Source organism: Petaurus breviceps, unplaced genomic scaffold, assembly GCF_028583685.1.
Source record: "Petaurus breviceps papuanus isolate PSGF00001 unplaced genomic scaffold, PetGlider_PUasm1.0 227, whole genome shotgun sequence".
NCBI lineage: Eukaryota > Metazoa > Chordata > Mammalia > Diprotodontia > Petauridae > Petaurus > Petaurus breviceps.
In genome coordinates, this window is record NW_027185896.1 from 12,486,525 (window position 1) to 12,514,351 (window position 27,827).

The 27,827-nt window shown below is 45.3% G+C and overlaps 1 protein-coding gene across 1 annotated transcript in view; it reads left to right on the forward strand.

The window, feature by feature from the left end:
- Positions 1-23,632, forward strand: part of VIPR1 (vasoactive intestinal peptide receptor 1) — a 93,919-nt gene extending 70,287 nt beyond the window's left edge. Inside the window, exons 4-13 of the mRNA XM_069095789.1 lie at positions 6,680-6,789; positions 9,859-9,956; positions 11,180-11,312; positions 13,957-14,110; positions 15,148-15,208; positions 16,914-16,980; positions 17,529-17,620; positions 19,961-20,090; positions 21,297-21,338; positions 22,390-23,632. Of these exons, the coding sequence (XP_068951890.1) occupies positions 6,680-6,789; positions 9,859-9,956; positions 11,180-11,312; positions 13,957-14,110; positions 15,148-15,208; positions 16,914-16,980; positions 17,529-17,620; positions 19,961-20,090; positions 21,297-21,338; positions 22,390-22,581 (1,079 nt within the window). The 3' untranslated portion in view covers positions 22,582-23,632. The remainder of the gene's footprint in view (positions 1-6,679; positions 6,790-9,858; positions 9,957-11,179; positions 11,313-13,956; positions 14,111-15,147; positions 15,209-16,913; positions 16,981-17,528; positions 17,621-19,960; positions 20,091-21,296; positions 21,339-22,389) is intronic.
- The last annotated feature ends 4,195 nt before the right edge of the window (positions 23,633-27,827 follow it).

Sequence of the window (27,827 nt, forward strand, 5' to 3'; positions counted from 1 at the left end):
GATGGATGGATGGATGGATGGATGGATGGATGGATGGATGGATGGATGGATAGGGCTCAGAGTTCTGAGATGCCAAACCCTCCTACACACCCACACATCCACACACACTCACAGACAGGCTTTCCTTTCCTCTCACCAGAGAGTAGCCAGGAGACCATCTGGAGCCCCTGGAAAGACAGGCCGATTGTCCCCAGAGCTCATGACTATACTCTTTCCGGGGTCCTTGACTCAAGTGTCCTGTAAGAGGGAGCTGGTTCTAAGTCATTAGCAGTGACAGAGGCTTGGGCTGTGGGATCTGATCTCTCTGATCTAGCACGAGCCTGTCAATTGAGGCCCTGTATTTTTTTCCTATTCTATCTTTGGGAAAGGGAAGTTGTGAAAAGGGGGTGGGGGAGTCCCCATTTCAAGGCTGGGAACAGAAACTAGAACTGTCAAACACACTAACTACCCCTTTATCCCTGGTATTTCTGCCTCTCAACATGCCTTTAAAAACCATGGTGATTGAGGGCAGGGTGACCGAGGAGTGGAGCTACATGAGAGACAAGGTCCAGAACTTGGGATACCTTTGCGCTACAGGGGTGCCTGCTCACACTTAGGATCCCCCTGTACTATAGGGAAGGCATGGCACCCTTCTGTCATGGATCCCCTGTACTATGGGGGAAGACACCCTCAGGGAGCCCCTGCACTGGGGGTGGGAAGATAGAGTTCCTGCCCACCTTTAGGGAGGTCCTGCACTATGGAGAATCCTTAGGGAATCCTTGTGTAGTGGGGCAGACATAGTGCCTGTGCTCAGGGAGCCCCAGTGCTAAGCAGAAGATATACCCTTGGGAACTCCCTGGTCCTCAGAGATGAATGTCCCTGCCATCAGATCATAGAGGTACATTGGACTGCAAAGGGGCCAGTCATCAGGTCAGTTGATAGTGACAGTGGCATCTCCTGGGTCTGTAGAGCTTGAGGGGTTACAAACATATTTTCTCAGAAACCTTTAAGGTAGGTGGTACATTATTATTTTTCCCATTTTAGAGTTAAGAAAACTGAGTTCTAAGATGGGAAATGACCTATCCATATTCACACAGCTAGAAAGTCCCAGAAACAGGATTTGAACCCAGGCCTTCTGACTCCTGAGTCACCACATCCTTCTACCCCTGCCTAGGTACAGAAAGGACCCCCTTCTAACCTCAGTCCTTGATCAATATGATTAAGGAGAGGAAAGGAGACAGAGGCAAAAAGAGAGAGCAAGGCACTCTCTGAGCCTTCAGCCCAGAGATGCTTTGGACCAGGTGGGGTGGGGAGAGCTCCTAGGCCCCCCTCCTTTTTTAATGATTCTTCTATTTAATCTCAGGAAAACAAAGGTTAATTAGTCCAGGGGCAGCTAGGTGGTGCAGTGAGTAAAGCGCTGGCCCCAGAGTCAGGAGGACCCCAGTTTGGTTCCGGCCTCAGACACTTAAACACCCCCCCACACACACACAAAAAACTAGCCGTGTAACCTTGGGCAAGTTGCTTAACCCCAATTGCCCTCCAAAAAAAAGGCAAAGGAAAAAAAAGAAAGGAAGGAAGGAAGAAAGAAACTAGTCCAGCTTGCTTATTACATCTCCTTCAGTGGATGAGGATCTAGCTTTTGAGATAAAGAGCACAGAAACAGATTCCATCAAGACTCACAGTGACTATGAATGGGCATCCCTGAGCTTCATACTGAAGGAGTCTTGTTTCTATGAGCCATCACTTCAAGCCTGCACTCTCCAACCCTTATCTCCACTGTCATGCAGAATCTGGGTTTGTCTTTTCTGATGCTGTCTTCATAGGCCAGGGACAGCACACACACTCACACACACACATGCACGCACACACACACGCACACACACGCAGGCACAAACACACACATGCTTCCTTGATTCTTCTCAGTCACTCCTTGGAACCAGTCTTCCAAACATGTTTAGACCTATTTCATGTCATATGCCCCTCTTAGGGCATGTAGTAGGAAGAACACTGAATATAAAGCCAGGACCAAAGTCCAAATCCTCCCTGTCCCACTTACTAGCTCTGTGACTTCTCTTCAGATGTGGGGGTCAGGCTAGATCATATCTGAAGTCCCTTCTACCTTTAAATTCTATACATTGTGAACCAAAAGAAATCTCCCAAGTCCATAAGACATGCATTGCAACTAGATTTATTATAAAAGAAAGACACAGGCATGCAGGAACTCCCCCTACCAAGGCACCCAGAGGTAGAGAGAAAGGGGAAGTCATAGGGGAGGGGAAGAGGACTCATCTCCTCTGAAAGGGGAGGAGAAATCACAAACAAGTGAAATAGTGAAGGTTGCAGTCTTTTCCCTTGGGAACTGATGGACTGTGAGGATATGATGGTCTACTTATGCACAAGGGCCCCAGCTGCAGGAAGATCTTCTTAGTCTGGTGCAGACTGGCTGGCTGTCTTGACTCCCAAGGTCACACAAGGAGTCCAGCTTTGGGAAAAAACAACAAATTGTGTCAACTCAGGGGAACTTTGTCCTTGATGTGTTCAGAGCCTCCCTGAGTACTCCTGGTCCAGTGTTTCTGGAAAATATGGCAAGTCAAAAGGCCAAGTTCAGGGGATCTTTTAACAACTCCCATCAATGGTAAGGGAATAAACATTTATATCACACCCGCCATGTGTCTGGACTAGCACCTCCGGTGTGAGGGCTTGTTAGACCCTTTTCAAGGCCACTCATTCACCTTTGCTGTCCACCTAGCACTCAGTTCTCCCCTGTGGCCCTCAGAGACTGTAGCCTTCCCAAAGGCTGGGTAGCAGCCGCACCTCAGTAAACTGTGTGGGCAGATGGGCTAAACCAGGGTAACCAATGGGTCATGTCCCCATCATTGAGTTAGGGGGGGTGTCTACCCTAAGCATGTGAAGACTTCCCCCAGTAGAACGGGCAGATGAGCAGATGAGAACAATTTGTTCTAATGACCACAAAGGTGGCTGAAGCAGGTGCAATGGAGAGCTCAGAGTTTAGTGAGACATCAAAGATGCCAAGGTTGTCCACTGCATCCCAGGCCATTGCCAGTCATCCTGACTTTTGCTGTGATGACTCTGGAAGAGAGAGTGAGGCTGACGACTTTATGCAACTCTGCCTCACTTAAATCCAATCCATGAACGAGTCAAGACATCACCCCATGATGTCACTGGTCCTCTTCAAAAACAAAGAACAGACAACAACTACATGCTAGGCCTTGTCTTAAGCATTTTACAAATATTATCTCATTTGATGCTGTTATTGTCCCCATTTTACAATTGAGGAAACTGAGGCAAACAGAGACTAGTTAACTTGCTCAGGGACAACACAGCTTGTTGTTGGTCAGTCATTTTTCAGGATTGTTCTACTCTTTGTGACTCCATTTGAGGTTTCCTTGGTAAAGATACTGGGGTGCTTTGCCATTTCCTTCACTAGTTAATTTTACAGATGGGGAGACTGAGGCAAACAGGGTTAAGTGACTTGCCCAGGGTCACTTAGCTAGTAAGTGTCTGAGGGCAGATTTGAACTCAGGTCTTCCTGACTCCAAATCTAGCTAGGTTCCATTGTGCCGTGCTTGCTCCTCTACTGAACTGTCTTGATTTCTTCTAACTAACTAATACCTCCTCTCCCTCAGAGACTCAATTTTCATTATATTAAATTGTAATTTAGTGGTACTTTGAAAAAGAAGCCAGATTGACCCCCAGGGCATGATGAAAATTAATCCTGGCCTGACTGATCAGAGACATACCAGGCCTTGTGCTAAGCTATGTGGACACAAAGGCAAAAACACGGTCCCTGTCCTCAAGAAGCTAAAAATTTCATGAGGGAGACAACATGTAAACAAATGCATACAGATGGATATTCTTATTTATTCTGAACTTAACAAACACCAAATAAAACGTGCATTTTCTTTTTCAAAGGAAATCAGAGAAAGAAAATTGCACACACAGCTGTGAACCTCTCTTGATTCCTTTTTAAATAAATATATTTTCAACATACAGCTTTCAAAACCGCCCTTCTTGTCTGTTCTCTTCTGTGCAATCTAAAAACCAAAATTCTTAAATGATTCTCTATTCTTTCTTTTCTTTTTTGGCAACTTTTCATTCACCCTTCTCCTCCAGCCCACCTCCATTTAAAAGAAAAAGAAAACCCTTGTAACACATATGCATAGCAAAATGAAATCATCCCCACTTTGACTGTGATTGAAAAATGTATATTTCATTCTGTCCCCTGAATGCATCTTTCCTCAGTTGCGGCTGGTCATTGCGATGTTCTGAGTTCCCAAGTCTTTCAAGGTGGCTTTTCTTTACAATGTAGTTATTATTGTATACATACAATTGTATATTGTATATATTGTATACATACATATTATTGTATACATACAAGATACATATGAACTAGATGAAAGATAACCTTAGAAACACGTGGTTTGCTCAAGTCAGATAAATGATGAGTGTGATTTCACCATGGGTAAAATGACTTTGAAGTCATGTAAAAGGGGTACTCAAAAAAGAGATATTTAGCACTCCTTGGCTTCTTCAGACAATGTGTGGGGAGGGGGTAGAAGATGAGGGTATTAGAGGTAAGGGTCCATGGTGGTGGTCCTATCTCTCTGTAAGGCAGGGAGGGAGAGGGGATTATATAGGCCACAAATTTCCTCTGGTGTGCTTTTACAAGAGGGAGGAAAGGAAAGGGAAAGGAAAGGAGAGGAGAGGAGAGGAGAGGAGAGGAGAGGAGAGGAGAGGAGAGGGGAAAGGGAAAAGGGAAAAGAGAAGGAGGGATGGAAGGAAGGAGGGAGGGAAGGAAGGAGCATTTATTAAATGTTTCATATGTGCCTGGTACTGTGCTAAGCACTAGGGATTCAAATGCAGCAAAACAGAAGATAGTATTTACCCTCAAGGAGCTTACATTCTAATAGGAGAAGACAGTACACAAAAAGGAGCCTAAAAGAGGGAATGGGGTGGGGGAATGAAGGTATGTAGCTCAGGTGCATGGTTTTGAAGAATGGAAGCCAGGAACATGGCAGGGTGGGGAATAAAGGCCAGCCTAGGCCCCTTCACAAAATGGAGGCCCTAAGAGGAACTCGCCAATAAGAAAGGAGGGCAGATGATTATCCCAGCATAAGACAGCTACAGAGATGATTCTATATTCCAGGGCAAGAATACTCCTGGTGTGGAGGGAAGTCCCAGGGCCAAAAGGAGAATGAAGGACAGCCTGCACTCCTCTACAAAATGGAAGCTAGATTGCTTTGAACATGCTCTGGCTGTCTCTAGCTCACCAAAAATGATAGAACCACATTGCTGAGCTATGTCTCCACAAGGGAGGAAGGAGTCTGGCTCATTTGGAGCCGTCCACATGCTCTCTGAGGGTTTCATTTGTCAATGTGTTTGTACCAAGATCAGTAGGATTAGGCCTGAGACTGACCGGGGCCTCTCTCTACTATGAGGAGAGCAGCCCTCAGCTTTTGGGTCCCATGCCCTTGTGTAGCTGGCAGCCTAACCCACACCTTTAGTTCCTGTGACCAAGACTGGCATTGCGATAGTTGAGACCATACCACAAGTGTCAGCCACCTTGGCTGCAACAGATAAGGTGATAGCAACTCGAGGGACAGTGGCCTAAGAGGACATGCCCTGGGAGTAGTTTTCCCTACATTTGGGGGTTGCCTCATGGGGCACTCCAAATACAAAGTCCCAGTGTCCCAGAGCTTGGGCACCACCAGCCTTTTAGAGGAAAACTGCTGCAATTGCATCTTAGCTTCTTAGAAAAAGGAAAGGATCACATAGGTGGCTCCTGGAGACAGGACTGGAACCAGGCCTTTGAGAAGGCCAAGAGGTATAGAGCTTGCCAGTCTTTCCCCAAATTGCTATGATCTGCTGGGACAGTACATGTCCATGGTAAAGGGGAGTGTTTATTTAATCTTAAATTTTAATTTAAAAGTTTTTGTTGAGCCACCCCAAAAGTTTATTAACCTCCCAAGGAATCTATGGGCTGTATGGGTACTTAGTGTGTTTTTCTATCTGTCCACAGGCTCTTGTGAGCCCTCTGTGTTTCATGCAATTTCTGTGTGTTTGTCCCATATGTAACATGCATTTACTGCACTGAATGCTCATGTAAGAGTCAGGGATCGATTGATCCACGTTTAAGGAAATCTTTGTGTTTAGGCTTGAATATATTTAGATATTTTCCAAGAGAATTACAAGTGGGCAGGAAGAGCCAGACAGAAAATGACCTTCTTGAGTAAGGTCCCCAGGACCTCAGCAGGTGCTTGTAAATCTAGAGAACTTATGTAGGAAGATGAGGCAGGGACACTGAAGTAGGGGGATGGGCCTTTCATTACCTAAGAGAGTATAACTCATGCTTTGGGCTAGCAACCAGTCTGTCACCCGAGAAAAGAAGGGACATAGTATGAGCTTCTCTCCCGCAATCCTCAGAATGCCTCTATTTGGATTTAGAACATTTGCAGAGAGGGCTGCTCTGTCCTGAATCAAACAGTTTGCCCAGGGCCAGTGGGGAGTGTGACAAGCAGACCAGATAGGTCTTTCCAGGTAGGGAGGAGTGGTGTTTATGGATGCAGTCACAGCCCAATCCTCTGGACACTTTACATTCTGGTCTGAACTACCAGGAAGAGGTTGGGTCAGATCTGGAGCCCTGGTCCTTCATGACCCTTTTCTCCCTCTTTCTACCCAGGTGGAAGTGTGACCAGGAACTGCACCATTGAAGGATGGACAGACATGGTCCCAGCTCTCTACAATGTTGCCTGTGGCTCTGACTTCAACTTAACCACACCCAGTGATAAGGTGGATTATGCTGAGCCCTCCTATCAAAATATTCTCCCTACCCTCCAGGAGACTTTGCAGTCACATCTGCTTCCTCATCTTACCCCTTAGCCCCAGGGAATGAGAAAACATAGTTATTGAGAGTCTAAGGGTCCATAGAGCTGGGTTCTAAGTCCCATCCAACTCTGCCCTATGAGCTCAGGGTGGTTTTAGTTAACGTGCCTCTGCACTAGAATGATAATACCCATACTGCTAACCTCTTGAGGATGCTGAGAGGATCAAAAGAGATAATGTATGCAAAGCATTTTGTAAACCTCAAAATGCTTTGTAACTATCAGCTATTTGCTCTACTTCAAAGCTAGAGGGAAAGTAAATGCCTTACCTATGATCACACCACGCATGGCAGAAGTAGGATTCAAACACACATCCCTCCTGACTCCAAATCCCAGAGAAAGAATTGAATGCTTGTCCTCAGACTAGAAATCCAGTGATCTTTGCCATACCATGCTGGTTCCCGGGGATTAGCTCTACCCAGACAGAGACAAAAATACAACAGTGTAAGCAAGGATCCTAGTCAGAGGAACAGCTCTGGCCAACTGCCATCTTTGGTCACTGGGAAGGTAGAAGAAGAAATGGACTCCGTTGTTGCCTAAGAGTAGGCCTGCACCACCTGTGGCCCACCAAAGGAAAATAGCCTCTACATTTTTCACGGCCCCCCTGAAATCCTTTGGCCTGCCCACGAGGGGCCCGCGGCCACCGGTGGTGCGGGCCTACCTTGGAGGGGAGAGCTATGACTAATGGAGTACTGTACAGCATTAGATTTCAGCTTAACATAAAGGACTATCTAACACTTTGTTTTGCCCCATCATGGAAAAGGCTGCCTTGGGAAGCAGCTCCCTTGCACTGAGTACAGCAGCTGGATGACCACCGGACGAGGATGTGGTAGAAAATGATGGTGTTTCAGGCACAGGTTGGACCCACTGCCCTCTAAGGTCACTTCCAGTTTTCAGATGCTTTGATTCTGTTACTCATCCATCTTTAAGGGACATTCTGGGTCTGATTAGTTACACAATAAATCCAGAATCTCAGCATTGTGGAGGTGAAAGGGACCTCAGAGGCTGGCTGACATGAGTCCTCTACAAGCTTCCCAACAAGGAAATCCAGCCTTGCTTTGAAGGAACCTCTTACGTCCTGGGGCTACCTCTTCCACTTAGAACTCCAGCTCCAATTTTTAGAAAGGTTTTCCTGACTTCAAGGCTAAATTTGCCCCTCAGCAGCTCCCATCCCATACTTCCTGGTTCTGCTCTCGGGGGCTAAGCAACACTGTCCAGGAAAAGGGGATGGAGACCTCCTCAAGCCTCTTCCCTCCCAAGCAACCTCTCCCCCCAGAACTGTGACTCAGGTCACTTTACCAGAGTCCAGTGACAGAGACGGCAGCTTCAGCTCACGATGACCAGTGTCTGACACTGAATCTTGTCTTATGGTTGCTAGAACTCATTACTAGTCTCAATCAAAAGCATTTTGTGCATGAAAGCCTCTGCATACTACGAAAGCAGAAGTGGGAGGAGTCACATCGATCAGGGGTCCTTCAACTTTTCAGCTCAGGACCCCTTTTCCCTTTTCAGCAGTGTTTATGGACATGCATACTATGATGGAGTATGTGGTGCAAGGTGCACATGCTTTGTATCTAGAGCCAAGGCTACAGTAAAGCTGCAGGATGCAACACAGACAAGCACTGCCAGAAACACCTTGGATTCATTACACTTTTGATTTTGAATTAATTTGAATTAATTTTTGGTCATTTGTGTGGTCAGAAACCTTTTACTGTTGCCAAATTTTTCACAACCCCATATGGGGTCATAACCCACAGTTTAAGAAGCGTAGATGACCTCTAAGGTCTTTTCTTGGTCAAACGGTATGAAGTCAAGAGGCCTAAACAAGCTAAGTTCATGAGCTTCCCAGATGCTGGACCTTTGCTAAACAGCAGTTGAGGCTGGGGCTGGGCGGGGAGGAGGGATAGCATGCAGAGCAAAGCTTGATTTCAAATCTTTTTTGGTCACATATAAGCTAGTGTCTAAGGGTGATCCCTCCACTGTCCCTCCTCCACACTGACCTCCCACTCCCTGGAAAGGAGGGCCATTTTTGCATTTTTGTGGCTTACCGTACTCAACCCAACTCCATGGCCTAATGAGCTTTTTGGGAAGGGGAGGGTTGGTCAGGAGAGAGGAAGATGCTTACTATTTTTCTTTGATTTTCTTTTCTTAAACACCAGAAAGGGTTAAGTAGCTGGCATTCTCTTCCCTGAACCAAAATTGTCAGGCAGGCAGGCAGCAAGTACTTCTGTTATTCACTGGGCAGAAAGCTTAGGGCACAGATAATGAAAATTAGAAGTCACATTTCAATAGGACTTTTGAGCCTTACAAATGATTTTCCTCACAGCAATCTTGGGAAGCAGATTAGGACCAATGGTATCTGTGGTTCACAAATACATGTTTATCAAGTATCTGCCATATAAAGAGCTTTAGGGAAGGTGTGGTATTTCCAGAAGATGAGCATCCCTACCTTCAAGAATGCACAGTTTACGTGACCATCAAAGGATGGAGCCTTTTGTTGGGGAGTGATTCCAGGAGGCTTATACTCAGTATAATGCTGGGCATTTCACTCTGAGTCCTGGATGATAAGGGGAACTAGGAAAGTAGTTTCAGGCCTCAATTCAGCCAATAGTCAAGGATACATCCTGACAGGATAGATATGGGACTCTGATGACATGCTTTGTCTAAAATAGATGATAACTCCCCCCAAATTACAGAAAGTTGGAAATCAAACCTTAGAAATCATCTGGTCCAACTTCCTCATCGTATAGATGGGGAAACAGAGGCCTGAGTAGGGAAAGAGACTCACCCAAGATCGCACAACTAGTGGGTATCAAGGCCCAGGTCTCTCATGCTGACTCTTGGTGGGGTGAGGAAATTTTAAATGTATAGAGCAACTTGGGAGGAGTAAAGCTAGGCCTAACTCTCCCCCACTTCCAAAAGTCACCTTTTTGTTAATGCATTTTTCTTTTCTCCCATTTCCCCTTTTCATGCAAAGCAATCTTTCTTTGGCTTTGTGAAGACTGGATATACCGTTGGCCACAGCCTCTCCCTCATTGCACTCACAATAGCCATGGTCATCCTGTGTGTGTTCAGGTGAGGCTGGGGTTGGTGGGGTAGGGATGTGGGAGAAGGGGAAGTGAGATCTCTAAGACCAGCTCCAATGCTTCCTCCTACCAGGATCTGAAGCCCTCAGACCTTTCCCTACTTAGCTCCAGGGATGGTGGGCGATGAATCAAGCCACTTCTGCCCTCTTCCTTCTTTACAACCTGACTCTTGGGTCCCAGGCTTTGCAGAATAAAAGGAGTACAACCATTGTATCTACAGGCAAAGGTAGAGGGTAGCAAAGATCTTGTAAGGACCAGGAATAGAGAGCCTGGTTCTGTAGCCAGAGAGTAAGAGAATCTAGCAAGAAGAAATTAGAGATTATATTTCATCAAAAGCCTTCACTGTCTGGGCACTCAGATGGCACAGTGCATAAAGCACCAGACCTGGAGTCAGATACCAACTGACTGTGTGACCCTGGGCAAGTTATTTAACTTCTCTTAGCCTCAATTTCCCTATCTGTAAAATGGGCATCTACCTCACAGGTTAGAGCTAAGAAGACAGAGGTTGTGAGAGTTAAATGAGATAATCTTTGTAAAGTGCTTTGCAGATCTTAAAGTGCTATATAAATGCTAGTTATTATTATTATTATTAATTATGATGGGTAAGGACACTGAGAGCCAAAATGAGAGACTCATCCAAGGTCACACAGCTAGTTAAGGGTAAGAGGCTGAATTTGAACTCAGATCCTCTGACTTCACTAAATGGAGTGCTCTATCCACCATACCATGTTGTCACCAGCCCCATAGGGATAAAATTGTTCCGTTTGGCTCCAGAAAGAACTAGGACCAACAAGGAAAGCGAGTGGGGGGGGTGCAGATTTGGGCTCAGTATGTGGGAAAACTTTCATAACAATTAGAGCTGTCCAAAAATGGACTGGGCCATCTTGGTAATATGGAGCCTCCTGTCTCTGGAGGTCTTCAAGCAGCGACTGTTTTGACTATTTGTGTGAGGTGTTTGTGGAGAATCAGAGCTGGGATTTAAGAATAGTTTTTTAGGGTTCTTTATATCTCACTACCCCGTGTTATCAGTATTAAATGATGATTCATTTAGAAACCAAACACCCAGAATGTTTCTGTCCTGGGGGAGGTCAGTAGAGGGTCTTGGTTGGAGTGGTGAGAAGCCAACCAGGATGGCTTGGGAGAGTGGGGAGGAGGGAGAGAAGGAAGGCTCTGGGACAGGCAGGACTGTTTTTGTCCTTTTGCTGCCCACAGAAAGCTGCACTGCACCCGTAACTATATCCACATGCACCTGTTCACATCCTTCATCCTTCGGGCAATTGCTGTCTTCCTCAAAGACACTGTCCTCTTCCCAGGCAAGGAGTCTGACGGATGTTCTGAAGGCTCGGTAAGGGGCAGCCACAATCCCCAGGGGTATTGAAGCTGTTACACAAGGAACTTCTGAGGCCAAATATGGGGGGCTCTGGGTACCCCTCATCTCCAACATCCTTTTTTCCTCTCTCCTTATCTCTCAGTCTCTGCTCTCCCCCATTCTCTCTGCCTCCATATTTTTATCTGTCTTCTTGGTTCTCTCTGGTCTCTCTCTGTTGTTTCTCTGCCTGTCTCTGTTATCTCTGTGTCTGTCTGTCTCTCCCATTCTTTTAATCTGTCTCTTCATATTTCTGCCTCTCCTTAACTCTGGCTCTTCTCCCTTCACCTCTCTTTGCCTTTCCACTCCATCTTTCACTTTCTGTCTCAGCTCTATCCTATATCTCTCTTCTCCCCTTCTGTCATTCCCTCTTTTCGGTCTCCCCGTCTGTCTCCCTCTTCCTTTCCTTTTCTCTTCTTCTGGCTCCCCTATCTCCTATCTCTCCCCATCTCTCTGCTCTCTATGTTTCTCTTTTTTCTCTCTTTTTCTCCCTCTCTTTCTCCTTCCCTCTTTCTCTCTGTGTCTCTCTGTTCTGTCTTTTTCTCTCTGTCTCTCTCTGTTTTCTGTGTGCATGTATGTCGCTCAGTTCTGTCTCTGTCTTTGTCTCTCTTTCTGTCTGCCTCTCTGTTTTCTTGCTCTGTGTCTTTCTGTTCTCTTTCCATCTTTCTATTCTCTGTCTCTCTGTTTTCTGTCTCCTCTGTTTCTCTCCCTTCTGCCTCTGTCCTCTGTCTTTCCTCCCTATCTGTCTCTGCTCTTTCTCTTCTCTCTCTCTCTCTCTCTCTCTCCCCCCCTCCCCATCTCTCTATTCTTTCTCAGTCTCCTTTCTCTTTGTCTCTTTCTGTCTTTGTCTCTCCCCATAGTCAGTTCAATTCAACAAACATTTATTAAACAACTACTATGTTCTAGGCACTAAGAATACAAAAATAAAAACTCAAATGGTGTCTGCCTTTGAGGAGCTTATAGTCTTCCAGGGAAGGAGGAACAACACACAGACAGGTACACTTAGCAGTAAAAAATGTGTACGAAGTCATTTTGGTGGTCAGGGGGTGGGTGGATGGGAATCAGTACTAACATGTAGGGGGACTGGGAAAGGTCTCGTTAGAGGGGACACAAGCTGAGCCTGGGATGGAGCCAAGGGTTCCAAGAGACTGAGGTCAAGAGAGAAGCCATTCTAGGCATGGGGAATAAGTCAGGGCCAATGCACAATGTAATAGATAGGGAACAGCAAACGGACCAGTTTGGATAGGAAATAATGAGTGAGGAGGATATTATGTAAAACAAATCAGAAAAGCAAGGTTGGACCCAGATTGGGAAACATGTGTAATTCCAAAGAGAGGAGTTTGCAGTTCTTTTTCACACACATTCTTCATACCCCATACCACACAAATATCCCCTCAATATACAGGCACACCACCACTACATGGGCTATGCTTGCCTAATACACACACATCCACCATAAATATAGGCCATGCCTCTAAAGTGAGATTTATTTAAAAGGAAAACAATATCTCTGTGCCCTGAAAAATTACACTGACAATAGAAGCTAAATCAATTTGTAGGCAATACGGGGGGGAGGAAAATGTAGCCCATGGTGGGACCTATACAGGCATAGGTTCCCAAAGTGGGTGATGCCGCCTCCTGCAGCTGCTGGAATGATCTGGGGCCTCAGGTGCAATGGGAGGTGGGGTGTTGAAGAAAAATAAGGGGGGTGGTGGAGGCATAAGGAAGGAAGAGAAGAAAAACCATTCATACATGTTTCATCTGTTGTGTGACAGAGTTAAAATCATAGTGATTACGTTATTTTCCAAATTATCACACAAAATGCAAGTCTGCCAATAGCCTTAACAAGCAAGTGTTGGCAGACAAACTTATCCCACGTTGTCAGAAAGTCTGTCATGCATCACCAGGAATATGTGTGTGTAATGACTTGTTTATGATACTATGCTGTTACATGCTGCAATGATGCATCATCAAAATTTCAGTGCAGGGAAAAGCTACAAATTTACAATAAATTATTAAATTTAAGATGTGTCATTTAATATATATATATATTTTTTTTTGGAATGATGCAAATAAAAAAAAATAGTTAAAGATTTCCAGGGGGCACTGAGTAATTTTTAAAAGGGAGGTGGTAGGTCAAATAAGTTTGAGAACCTCTGGTGTAGACACATCAGGTACACACCTTGTCCACTTTGTTTGTCCTGGCTCATAATCTAAAACACATTCCCTCTCTCTTTTCATCTCTGTGTCTGTCTTTCCCCCTCTCCTTCCTTCTCCTATTTCTCCCTGTCCCTCTCTCCTTCCTTTTCCTTTCCTTTCCCTCTCTCCTTCCCTCTATCTCCCCCTCCTTCTCCCTCTCCCCCTCCCTTTCTCTATCTCTCCCTCCCTCTCCCTAACTCCTTCTCTCTCTCCCTAAATCCCCACTTTCTATCTCTCCCTCTCTCTATATATCTCCCCCTCCTTCTCATCTCTCTATCTCCCTATTCCTCTCTCTCCTTCCCTTTTCCTTTCTCTCCCTCCACTTTCCTATCTGTTTTTCTCTCTCCCTCCATCCCCCACTTCTTTTCCTGCCCTGCCCTCTGCCTCGCTGACTCCTTTAATGACCTTGTCCCATGTCTTGCAGGTAGGTTGCAAAGCCACCATGGTATTCTTCCAGTACTGCATTATGGCCAACTTCTTCTGGCTGCTGGTAGAAGGCCTCTACCTTCACACCCTGCTGGCCATCTCCTTCTTCTCTGAACGGAAATACTTCTGGTGGTATATTCTCATTGGCTGGGGTATGTAGGGACTTGGGTGGAAGGGGATGGGATGCTCCCCCACAAAATCCAGGGCCCTAGGGATGGATATAAGGCCCTGGGTTTGAGGTGGAGGGAAGGGAAGCAATCTCCCATGGTTCCAGAGACTGGGAATGCTGAGAAATGACCCCACCAGGGAAGAATTAACCTACAAGGGATCCTATTTCCCTGCTACCTACTCCAAAGATAGCAAAGACCTCTCTCTTTGAGATCACTGATATCAAGTTCAAATTTATTTCTTGGCCTCGAGAAATTGTGTTTCTCCTCAAGAAATAATTCCTGTAATGAATTAAATGAGATAGTATTTGTAAAATGCTTAGCACATAGTGGGATCTTCATGTTTATTCCCTTCTCTTCTTCCCCCCTCAAATTTGTCGTATAGTCAAAAAACGTGGCCATGTTCACTGTTTGTGGAACCTGTCATTGTTTACTGAGACTGTTGATGTTGGGGGTGGAGTGGGGGGAATCATGTCACACTTTGCAGAACCTCTAACCTTATGGTTAGCTTGATACTTAATTTGCTGCTAATCCGAGTTGGAACCTGCCTGTTCCAGGGGTGTGTGGTTGTAAGATGGGAAGGGAGTGCCTTTAGTCAGCCTCATCTGTCACCCCATGGAATAAACTCTTGGGGAGAGCTCACTAGAGGTACATCACCTGAGCCTGAGTCTGCTGGCTGCTGCCTCATCTCTGTGCATAGAAAAGATTGTCGGTGACCTGGAGGGCCCTCTTCTAAGATGGCTACAGGGATGGGAGGCTCATGCCTCCTACTGCCACTTTGCTCTGGCTCTAGCACCATTTCTCCTCCTTCTTCCACTTCTTTGTCTTTCTATTGTCTGTCTGTCTATCTCTGTCTCAGCTCTTCTCTCTGCCTTTCTCTTTATACCTGCATCTTCCTCTCTCTCTCTCTGTCTCTCTCTCTCTGTCTGTCTCTCTCTGTCTCTCTCTCCCCTCCTCCTCCTCCTCCTCCCCCTCCCCCTCCCTCCTTCCCTCCCTCCTCTTACCCTCTCTTTCATCCACAGGGGTCCCTGGTTTGTTCATTACTGCATGGGCACTCACCAGACTCCATTTTTACAACATTGGGTGAGCACACATCTTACTCATTAATAGATTCCTTTCTTCCCTTCCCTAAAAGGAGCCCAGCTCAGAAAATGGATTTCCTTTACTTTCCTTGACCTGGGTCTTTTACTTAGTCTGGAATATCCCTTAAACAATGGAATCACCTGGCCCACCCCTACCTGAGTCTCCAGAACCTCCAGCTACCTGTTTAACAGGATCTGAGTCCCTGAATTAGTCTGGAAAGAGTTCTGTCATACTGGAGGCAGCATGGTATAGTGGGAAAAGTCCCAGAACTAGGGAGCCCAAGATTGCCACTGATTCCCTTTGTGACCTTGGGCACCTTCCTTCCCCTCCCTGGGTCTCAGTCTCCTCTCCTTTAAAATGAGGCCAGACTTTTAAATTCCCTGACAACTCTAAAGGGCTATGATCCTATCTATGAGGTCCTTCCTATTTAGCTGTAAATGTCAGTGATAATATGGTTTAGTGGAAAGAACCCTTTGCTTGGAGTCATAATTCTTAGGTTCAAATCCCAGATTTGATAACATTCACTACATGACCTTATGTAGTGCCAATGCAATATTCACAGTGCCAGTGGTCACGATAAATATATCTGCATAGTGCTTGATTGCAAAATATAACAGACTTTCCATATAGAAGACAGAAGCAAAACATTTATTCAGACACCAGAAAACCAAATTCCCAAAACCAGTAAACTGATTCCCTCATAGTAGCAAAGAAGTTAAAAAGCCACAATAGCACAGAGAGTCACAGCATCCTTTAGCCTTCCCATAAACCAACACAAGACCAATATTTACTCACAAGCACAACTGTCTCCCTCAGAAGCATCCTCTCCTCCCAACCATGTCTGGCTATTCTGACTCCCAGCTTCCTGTGGGCTCTACTCCACCTTTCAGCAAACTCCTCCCACCACAGGCTCCATGTGATTGCATTCAGCCTATTAAGGGTCAGAGTATATTTTCAAAGCAGGGAAGGTCTTCAAATTCCCTTAGATATATTAAGGGGCAGGGAAGATCTTCAAATTCCCATTACCATTACACCTTATGAAAGTTGATTCTTCACTCTGAACCTCAGTTTCCCCATTTGTAAAATGAGTATGCTAATACTACTTCTGCTGCCTTAGTCATATAGTTGTTGTGAATAAAGGATTTTGTAAACATAAAAGTACTAAAGAAATTAGCTATGGATATCTATATGTTATGCCAAGATGGTCTCTAAAATTTCTTTTAATCTTGATGTACTGTGATTCTAAGAAGCAAAAAGACTTGAGGAATGTCTGTTATCAGCCACTAATACTTCATTGTAAATGAGTGTGTCAGAGATTTTGACAGCAGGGCCCTGGGGAAAGAAGAATTTTGAGGAGGGGTAGGTAACAATTTTCCTCTCCTAGACCAATGCACTAGGTGGTACACATTTTAACCTTATTTTACAGATGGAGAAGCTGAAGCCATCAAACAAAAAATAATTTGCTCCTGATCACAAAATCACATAGAAAATGTTAGGGCCAGGATTTAAACCCAAGACTCCTAACTCCAGGTTCTAAGCCTTCCCTTTTATACGCCATTGGTCCCCACCTGTTGAAAGGGAAGAAGATGAGCCCTGCGTACCTCTTGGAGCTAGGAAAAGTCACTTTTCTGAAGGAAGGGTAATGGGATGCTTTAATTTCCCTCAACTCTCCAGCCTTCTCTGAGTCCCCTTTCCTGATTTGCAGATGCTGGGATAGCATTCAGTCCCCATACTGGTGGATCATCAAGGCACCCATTTTGGCTTCTATATTGGTAAGGCCCTGGCCCTTCCTAGAAGCTGAGAGCTTCCCTGATCCCTAAGGGGACAGAACTAGGTGGATTCTCTGGAGATGGGGTTCCTGGGGATTAATAATAGAAAATAATGTCACTTGTAACAACATACCACATTTCCATAGTTCTTGAAGGTTTGCAGAATGATTTCCTCACAACTACCTTGTGAGATAGTGCATGGGGAAGTGCCTCCATTTCACTGATGAGGACAGCACTTTACCCTGGGTCACACAGCTAGTAAGTGACAGAACCTATACTTTGTATGAAACTGGGTATTCAGATTCCCAAGTCTGGGTTCTTTTCTACTCTACCAGTCTAAAACTATGCTACATCAGTCCTCAGTGGATCAAGACTTTATCATTCCCCCACTGAGGAATGGCAAGGAAGGACTCTCTCTTAGCCCAAGGCATCCCTTTGGACTCAGATAGGTTAACTGGAAGAGTACCCAGGCACAGGGAGGCCCCCAGGCAAAGAGGGCTATCTAACCACATCATTCACCTTTATCCCCTTGGGCAACCCCGGCCCTACAGGTGAACTTCATTTTCTTCATCTTCATCATCAGAATTCTGGTTCAGAAGTTACATCCCCCAGACATGGGGAGAAATGAGAGCAGCCAATACTCGTGAGTATGGTTAGACCTCTCCCCTTCCCATCCAGAGCTGGAGCTGTCCACAGTACTGAAGCTCCTCAACTTCATCTTCCACATCCCTTCCCAATCCTGGAGGAGGAAGGGAGGGAGGTATAGTCTCCTTCCCAGGGCATCTCCCCAGAAGGAAATGGATAAACATCTGAGTAGGGGGAATTTATTGGTCACTTCTGTGAAGACAAGAGTTTGAACCAAGTGGTCTCTTGAAATCTTCTTTGTAGGAATCTGGGATTCTGAATTCTATTTTGATTCTAGGGTTTTGATTTATGATTCCAAGATTCTACTCTAATATTCTATTCTATGATTTTAGGACTCTGGGATTCCATCTTATGATTTTCAGTTTATGAGTCTGTGATTCAGTTTTGTGAGTCTAGGGTCCTATTCTTATTCTGATCTTCCATTCCCCAATTCTACAAAATATGTGCAGACTTATTTTACTCCAAATGTCTAATTAAAACAAGGCCAACATGGTTTGGGGCAAGAGAAATGGTCATATCCTATTTGGTACTGTGACCCTGATGAAAATGGGTGGCTTAATGGGCCTGTGCATACCTCCTGCCTACTCATAATTCCATTTTTTCATGGGACCTGTCAGCTACCTCTAGAAATAACTAACCAATTAATACAATCTCAAACAGACCTACATATGTGGGATGGGCAATGATTTTCTGTCAGAATGAGGAAAGCTGGAGACAGGGAGGTTAGACAGAGGAGATCTGGAGATCCCTGAGCAAGGAACCACTGTATTTTTCTCTGTGTCAAGCATTTAGGATCATAAATGCTGCCCTCTGCCCACCACAGGTGGGGAAGGAACATAATCACATTCATGGGGGAAACTTAGTCAGGTAAGGCAGAGCAGAACAATAAGAGAGAAGACCCAGGCTTGAGTCCTGATTCCTCCATTCCCATTACTGGCCTGGGTGCAAATTTGGCTGAGTCTTTGGGCTTTCCTGGGGCTCTAGTGAAGGATGATAATAATAATAAATAATAACTAACATTTATATAGCATTTACTATGTGCCAGGCACTGTGCTAAACACTTTACAAATATCTCATTTGATCCTCACAACAACCCTGAGAAGTAGATGCCATTATTATCTTAATTTCCCCGTTTGAGGAAACTGAGGCAATCAGAAGAAAAGTGACTTGCCCAGAGCTAGTAAGTGTCTGAGGCTAGATTTGAATTCGGGTTTTCCTGACTTCAGGTCCAGTGCTCTATCCACTATGTTACCCAACTGCCTGTAATATATATCCCAAGTTGGAAAGCATAGTCAGGGCCAACTGATGGAGTCCCTATATGAGTGGATAGGCCCTGGTCACATTAGCATTGTCATTGGTGAACCTGAACTGTGAGGTCTAGAAAGTGATACTGAGAAATTAGGGGGAGAGATGTGGGTTGGTAGGAGCAGACAGGGTCTGGGATCATAGAATTTTGAACTGGAAGGGACCATAGAGGTCTTCTAGCTCAACCCATTCATTTTATAGAGCAAGAAACAGACCTGGAAAAAAGAGATTTGCCTGAGGTCACATAGACAATAAGAGACAGAGAAGTAATAGTGCATGAAGCTGGGAAATATCAGAATCTGAAAATGATCTCTGAAAGTATCTCACCCAACCTCTTTCTGGGCAGGAATCTATTATGACAGCCTAAACAAGTGATCATCCAGCCTCTGCTTGGAGCTCTCCAGTGATGGGGGAACTCACTACCTACAAGGCATCCAGGGAAGCCTTTGGACATTTTTAGCTGTTAAGAAGTTTTTCTTTACATGGAAGCAAAATCTGTTTCTCTGCAACTTTCCCCCTTCCTCCCTTTGCCCCCTTCCCCCATTGCTTCTAGTTTTTCCCTTTAGCAGCAAGGAGGAAAAATCTAATCCTTCTTTCCAGTGATAGCCCTTCTAATACTTGGAGACCACTCAGTCTTTGGCCAGAGTTGGGACTCAGTCTACAAGAAAAGTAACTTGTCTTCACTAACCCAGCTAACCTTTCTACCTGTACCTTTATCCTTAGCCATGGGAGAAGCAGTGTGGCAAAGTTTATGGAATCAAAAGGGCTGGGTTCAAATTTCAATTCTGACACTTACTAGCTCTGTGAACTTGGACAAATACTTTCCCTTCTGTGGGCCTCAGTTTCCTCTTTTTTAAAATAAGGGAGGCAGGGTAGATAATCCTTATGAGCCCTCCTACCTTTAAATACTAAAATCCCATTACTTTATTCTGAAGACAATAGGAAATCATGGAAGGTTCTCAAGCAGTAAAGATACCTAATCAGACACATGTGTATACACCAGCAGACCATTTCATTGTACCTCTGTCCCTAGGAGACTGGCCAAGTCAACACTGCTGCTGATCCCACTCTTTGGGGCGCATTACATCATGTTTGCCTTCTTCCCAGACAACTTTAAGAAAGAAGTGAAGATGTTCTTTGAGCTTGTTTTTGGCTCTTTCCAGGTACAAAGCTGGGTCCAAGGTTGGGGACTCAGTCTGGGGGCAGGGGCAGGGATTGGTCCAGGGTTGAGGAGGGGGGGTGAGTGACTTCAATGGATGTGGGTTCAAGACCAGAGTTTAATTCAGTGTAACTGTTACAGCCTGAATAATTGATTCAAGCTCATAATTTGGAAAGGGTTATAACTGGCCCTCTACTCTAGCCTTTGGCCCGAGCTATAGAATAAGGAAATATGAACTGGGGAAGGGGAAGGAAATGGGAAAGAGTGGAGGTGACTTTTCTACTTTCTTTCTATTTGGGGAAGGTGACTTTGAAAGGGAAATTGACCCTAAAGCAAAGGAGGGAGTCAGGTGTAGCTGCACCTGGATAACCAGGCCCTGTGTCCATAGATCAGAGCGCTAGAATCTGGACTTACCAAGACATATAGATAGAGGACTGAAGAGGATAAAGGGAAATGGAGAGAGAGGGCCTGAAAAGAGATAGAGGGAATTCAGGGCTGGTGAAAAGCAGAGGATTTAGGAATATGGGGTCAATGGAAGGAGAAATGAAGGGAAAGTTAAAATGGAAAAGCATAAAGGAAGAGAGGGTGGAGGAAGATGGAGCAAAGGAACGAAGCAGAGAATGGAGGAGCATAAAAGTTAATTGGTAATGAGGTAGAAGGAAGGAAGGAGGTCAATTAGGAATCAAAGAATCTGGAAGGAAGAACTGCTTCAGAGATGGAGAAATGGGAGCCAGAAGGAAGGGAAGAAACTGAGAAGAATGGGAAAGGTGGGAATAGAAGATGGGAGTGGTAAAAAAAAAAAAATGGGAGGCAGAGTGAATTAAATAAAATTTTACAACACTTAGCATAGTGTCCTGGCATATAATAAGAACTTAATAAATGCCTATTCCTTTGCCCTGCCCTGCCCTGCCCTTTCATTTCTGATGAATTCCAGTGGACTGGGTAACTTTTGGAAAAAGGACATTTCATCACAGCTCTCTCCTTCCTTCCCCCTATTCTCTAAATCCCAACCTTCCTCATCTTCTACACCCCTGATTTCTAGTTTCCCAGCTCCTTAATTGGTTAAAATGGTTTCCCCCATGCTCCTTAGACCATCTCAGGTCCCAGACTGGCCTCTGCATGACCCCGTCCTCATCAGCCCTTGAGCTAAGAGTGAGATCTGTGACCTGGAACCAATCTAGTTCTCAAGGCCTGTCTCTTTTCCCCCCAGGGCTTTGCGGTAGCTGTCCTCTACTGCTTCCTCAACGGGGAGGTAAGGTGATGGGGTGATCCTGTGGCATGGGAATAAGTATGGGCAGCCTTCACAGTAGCCTGCTGCAGGGTCCAGAAAGGCTAGTGTGCAGCAAAATCTGGGTAAAATTGGATAACAGCATGTAAAGTGAAGCTGTGTAAAAACCAGTATGTTACAAGGTGAATATATTATGTAAAGGGAGTTTCCCCACTAAGTTAATAAATTTTTCTGAGACACATTGTTCTTAATGGATTTTCAGTAAGTTGGAACTCCAGACAATTCACCTTTCAGTATTTCTGCCTCTCTTCTCCTCCCATTCATTTAATTTATTCAAACATCTCAGCCTCTTTGCTTAGTAATTAATGGTCTGTAAAATACAATGTTTAAACAGACATTCATTAGGTATCTAGTTTTGTCAGAGTCTCATATTAAGCACTTGGGGTAGCCCCCAGATATTCAAGTCCCTGACCTCAGGGAGCTTACAGTTCAATAGAACAGATGGTGCTAAAGGATCCTCACATGTAAAGTGGATCCTTCCTTGAAAGAATAACCTCCAATGAGGGGAATTCATCTTTTCCCTGAAGGCTGGGACCTTCCTCAACTAAACTTTGTATCTCTCCAATACTGAGCAGGGTATACACAGTAGGTGCTTGTTGAGTGAAGGAATGAATAAAACCAAAGGTCTAGAGAATCTGCAAACCAAGTAACGTCCAAGATAATTGAGTAGGCTGATGTAAGGCCATGGAAATAAAATTGGTCAAAGGCTAGGAAAAGCCACATATTTCTAAAGACAGCAAGCTTTGAATGAAATCCTGTGCCCCATGCTGCCTGTCAGTGACTCTCTACTCCCCTTAGGCCAAGATTTTATTTGACTTAAAGCTCTACTCTGCCCTCTTACCCACAACTAGTACTAGCCTCTGTAGAAATGGAAAAGGGTACATCTAGGAGTGCTCCACTGGGTCCCCCACTTGGTTCTTGGTTACCCCTAACAGTGTCTGAGCATTTTCCATCATGGTGTCTGTGCCTAAAGGACTCTTTTTCTCTCCCCCCTGCCAACCTTTCACCTCACTAGGTCCAGGCAGAGTTCAAACGTAAATGGCGGCGATGGCACCTAGAACAATTCTTGAGCCCGGAACTTAAGTACCACCATCCATCTGTGGCCAGCAATGGTTCCAACTTCAGCACACAGATCTCCCTGATGACACGGACCAGCCCTAAGGACCGACGTTCCTCCAGTTTCCAGGCTGACTTTTCATTAGTCTGACCAGGGCACCTCTTAACCCGGGATCCCCAGTCCTCCCCTATATATCAGAGTATTGGTTACAGCAAGGGGCAGGCAAAAGGCACTCAGGATGAGAAGACTGGAAGAAAGCCTGCCTCAAACAGGATGCCTCTTAGATTCTTCTGCTCTGTTAGAATCCTTTGATTGGCTTCCAGAGGCAAAGCTAGCCCATGGTCTGGAAACTCAAACATTCTCAGAGCTCCCCAGGTTTAACTGGGTCCTATTCTATGAGCTGTCCCCTATCCTGGTCCTCAGTCCAAGGATCTGCCACAGCTCAACTGACATGGGGCCAGGGGAGAGGGATAAGTGGGAAGGGCTCAGATCTCCATGAAGCTCACACATTCTTCTCCAGCCCTGGCAAGTCCATGGGGCCCCTGGAGGAAACTGCTGGACAGGTAGAGAGAAATCCTCCATCTCTCTCTTCAGGGAACCACATCCTTCCTTTTGCTTGTCACAGATGGTGAAAGCAAACTGCCCTTTGGCAACAAGAGCCTGGGCAAAGGCAGAAGTTTGCAAAGTGGTCTATGTGTCTTTACACATATGTGTGGGAAGGAGATATCTAATATGTAAGGCAGAGCAAGAAGGAGAAGAGGTCAGCCTGTCTCCATTATATGACTGAAGAAGTGGGAAGAAGGTAGAAGGCTGAGACCTAGGATACCCCTCCCCACAGATCCGAGTACACTCTCTGCTGGGCTCCTTGGGCTTCTTGCTGCTCAGACAAGAGGGAGGAGTTGTGGAGGATAGAGGATGGACAGGCATATTTGGAGATGTCACATTCAGTGGGGGGTAGGAGAAAGAGTCCTGTACTCAAAGTTGGGAGACCAGGGTTTGAAACCCAGCTCTATTCCCTACTTGCTGTGTAGCTCTAAGCCAGTCACCTCCCTTTTCTGGGACTTAGTTTCTTCAACTGTAAATGGGTTAATAATACTTGTCACCTACCTCACAGAGCTGTTGTAAGAATCAAGTGAAATGATTTATGTGCAACCCTTTGTAGCCAAAAAGTAATATGGAATATAAGCTATGGTTATTATTATCCACACTTACTATTAGCCTCTTTCTTGCAGTCCTCCTTGCAGGGACTGGATAGGTGAAAGGGTTATAAAACCTTCCTGCAGTATTTGATAAGATAAGAGCTCCAGGAAGACACATCTGAGGAGAAATACTTTCCTCTACCAGCCATCACAATGTCAAAAGTTCCATAATTAGAGCTTTTAGAGCATGCAACACTTTCTCCCCATTCCCACTCTGCCCCGGAGAGCTCAGCCATCTTGCCCTCAGCACTTGAATGTGATGAGAATGATCATAGCTTTCTTCTTGGATAGGAGAGCCCCTGGCAGCCTGTGACTCTGAGCCCCTAAAGAGTGCAGGGAAATCATGGCCCAGAAAAGACAAACAGAGACATCTGTTCCCCTCCATGGGATATGTCAGATGCACCATGTCCACCCCCCAGCCTCACCCCTTGGCCTCCCTGGGTGTAACATGGAAGGGCCCCTCCTTCAGAATGGGAACACAGACCCAATGGACTAGGAAACTCGACTTGAATTCTAGTTCAACACTGCCACTCCTTGGGTAGCCTTGGGCAAATAAATCCCTCCCACTCATAGGACTCTGGTGGGATCAGATGAAATAATGTATAGAAAGCACTTTGCATGTACACAAGTGCAAGAGAGTATTATCTGGTTATCCTTATCATTCCCCAAACCCTCTGCACAGCATGGGCAGCAGAGAGCAGGTATGTGGAGGAGTCAGTCACTCAATCAGTAAACATTAAACTCCTACTGAGTGCCAGGTACTCCAAAGAAAGGCAAAAGACCATACCCTCAAGGAGCTCACAATCTTATGGGGGAGGTAACATGTTCACAACTATGTACAGATAAGATCTGTTCAGGATAACAGAAAATAATCAACAGAGGAGTCAGTTCATGGTTCCAGACAGTCTAAAGCAGTCCAGACATGGAAGGGGGTGGAAGGTGTACTGACCAGGAAAATGAGTTTAGTCTTAACCACATATCACTAGGATCTGCTGTTTGCTCCAGCATTCAGGGCCTAGGCCTCCAGCCCCTTTTCCAACCCCCTCAAGGACCACTCCCACTTCTGCCTGTGTCATGGCCAGGACAAACCAGGGACTGTGATTTCCTGGGGAGCAAAGAGGAAAAGCCAACACAGGGATGAAGGGCAAGGAGGGAGATGACTGCAAGGACTTGACACCTTGGCCCAGGTAAGTTTCAGGACCGTGTCATCAACTGAACCAGACCAAGAAGAGTAAAGATATTTGAAACCACAATGAATCTACAATTCAGAAGTCATCCAAATAACTTGGGGATGTGTTCGCTTATGCTCCCAACCAATGTTGTCAACCATTTTCTCAAGGCAATCTTGGTAATGGCAAGACCATTGTATTTTTAGAAGATCAGAGTTCAAGGGTCAGGTTATCTACATACAGCCTGTGGCTGGACACGTTCCTTCCCCTAGCCCAGCCTCAGTTTTCTCTGTAAAATGAGGGGGCTTGATATTTAAGAAGTCTCCTGACTTTAAATCCCAGATCCTTTCCTAAACACACATCCTCCAGGATGGGGAAGGACAAATATCCTCTTGGATTAAGGCAAAGTACCAGGCACCAGAGTTGAGCTCTCCCAGATAATCTCAGTTATTGCACTGAAGAATATTAGTACTTCAAAGAGCTCCTCCCTTCCTTGGAGGAAGAGTGTGAAATGTCACATCAAAGAGAAGAGTAATTAAGCAAAATATTTTAGGTGCTAACTTCAAACAAAGCCAAAATTTGCTGCCAAGATTGACTGCTTATAAGTAAAGGGCTGACCCTGGGAATCCAGGCTAAACCTGAAGATTTGGAACTAGGGAACAATCAACAAGTATGCATTAGGCATCTACTATATTCCTATGCTATGTGCTGGAGATACAGACAATTAAAAAGTCCCTGCCCTCTGGGAGCTGGGAGAAACAAACATGGATATATTTAGGAATGCTCAAAAGAGAAGGTGATGGTAGAGAGAGGAATAACCAGTAGCTGGGGGAGGGAACAGGAAAGATGCCACATAGAATTACAGACTTGAGGCTGGAATTTGAGAGATGGGCATGCAGAAAGAAAGAAGGTAGGCTATGAGGGACCTTAGCTGAAACTACAAACTGAGCCCTGACTCCTAACAGGAGGGCCCAGGGATCAGTAGGAGTTCAGGATGTGAGTGATCAGACAGGGTCAAGTAGTAAGGACTGGGGTGCCAGCCATCTGGAGACTAGGGACCAGGCACAGAAAATCCAGGCCTAAACCCCTGCTCTCATGGAACTCACAGTCTGAAAGAGGGTACAAACACAAGCACAGATAGCTATAACACAACATAGAGAAGTGCAGACAAGACTCTCCAATGCAGAAAGTCATTACCAATTGAGGGGATTGGGGAGAGCTTCCTGGAAAGAGGGGTGGTGTTTGAATTGGGATGTAAAGGATAGGAAAAAATTCAAAAAAGGTGAAGATGGGCAGGGAGGACATTTCAGGCATGAAGAAGAATGTGTGAAGTCCTGTAAATAGGAAAATGCAGAGTGTGCATCAGAGACCATCATCCCAGTCTGACTAGAGCATCAAGTGCTGGGGCGGGGGGGGACAGTAACAGGAGATAAAGCTGGAAAGGCAGGCTGGTTCTAGGTAGAAGAGTCTGAACTCCTAAGGACACCACTGGAGATTTTTGAGGAAAGGAGTGACATGGACAGATAGATATATCTCTAAAGAAGAGTAGTCTATGGGAAACCATAGTTAGCTATTAATTCAGCACCATGGCTAGAGCAGGACTCATTTGATGTAATATCAGAAGGGAGATCTGGATTCAGGGGCGTTAGGGGACAAGGGGGAGTGGGAATGTACAGATTGCAGCACAACAAAAGAAAAAAAACTTCATAATAGAGCTATCCAATCAAGGAAATAGTTAACTCTGGGGATTCCTGACACTGGAGATATTTGAGCCTTAGCAAAATGACCACATGACAATATTGGCAGATCCCATAGAGGGAATCCCAAAACAGTCAGAGAAGAGTAATGGAAGCTTGTGATCCAGAGGGACAGTGGTAGGTTCTGGCAGTGAGCAGGGTAACCTGAGCCAGATCCCTTCCAGCTATGAGCTTCAAAGGTCATGAGGTATCACAGTGGATAGAGCACCAGACCTGGAGTCAAGAAAACCTGAGTTGAAATCCACAATAAAATGAGTTAATATTTGTAAGTTCTTCACAAAACTTAAAGCTGCTATTTAAATGCTACTTATTATTATCATTCCTTCTTGGACCCTGATGTTCATCTTTCCCATCTGGATCATTAGCCTGAAAGGAACAACTGAAGAACTTGACGCCTACCCAAAGATGGCTAGAAGGATAGCTTAGGAGGACTTGTCCCAGGCCCAAACCACAGAAACCAACCATTCCTTGAGGTGTAAAACAGAAGGAGCCAGAATTGTCCAATGAATCGACATGGTCTTCTTGAGTATGCTGGAGTGAAAGAAGGGAGAAGGATGCGAAGTAAACTAAAGTCTTGCCCTCAGGAAAATCAGTCAATCAATGAACATTTATTAAGCACTTACTATGTGCCAAACCAGATCCTTCCTACTCTGCTAACCCCTGGTGGGTATGCAAAGAGAAGCAAAGAACCAAAAACCCAGTCCCTGGCCCTCAGGGAGCTGACACTCTAGGGGAAAAGACAACGTGTAAATAACTAGGCATATACGAGACCTTTACAGAGTAGATATCCCAAAGGGGGGCATGAACAGCGTAAGGAACTGTAAAGGCCAAGGCGGAAAAAAGGAAACAGAGTAGTCCAGTTACGGTGGACAGCACGAGGGCACAAAGATGGGAGGAGGAGGGTCATGTTTGAAGAACTGCAAGTACCTGTGGAGTCGGTCAGTCACAAAGGAAATAAAGTATAAGGAGACTAGAAAGGTGGGAAGGCAGAAGATTTAGAGCTAGAATGAAAGAGCAGAGAACAAAGAATGTCAGAGCTGGGAGGGACCTTAGAACAGAGAATGTCAGAGCTGGAATGGATTTAGAACAGAGAACGTCAGAGCTGGGATGGACAAGAACAGAGACATAGAAAATGTCAGAGCTGGGAGGGACCTTAGAACAAAGAATGTCAGAGCTGGGATGAACTTAAGAACAGAGAACATAGAAAATGTCAGAGCTGGGAGGGAACAGAGAACGTCAGAGCTGGGGTGGACAAGAACAGAGACATAGAA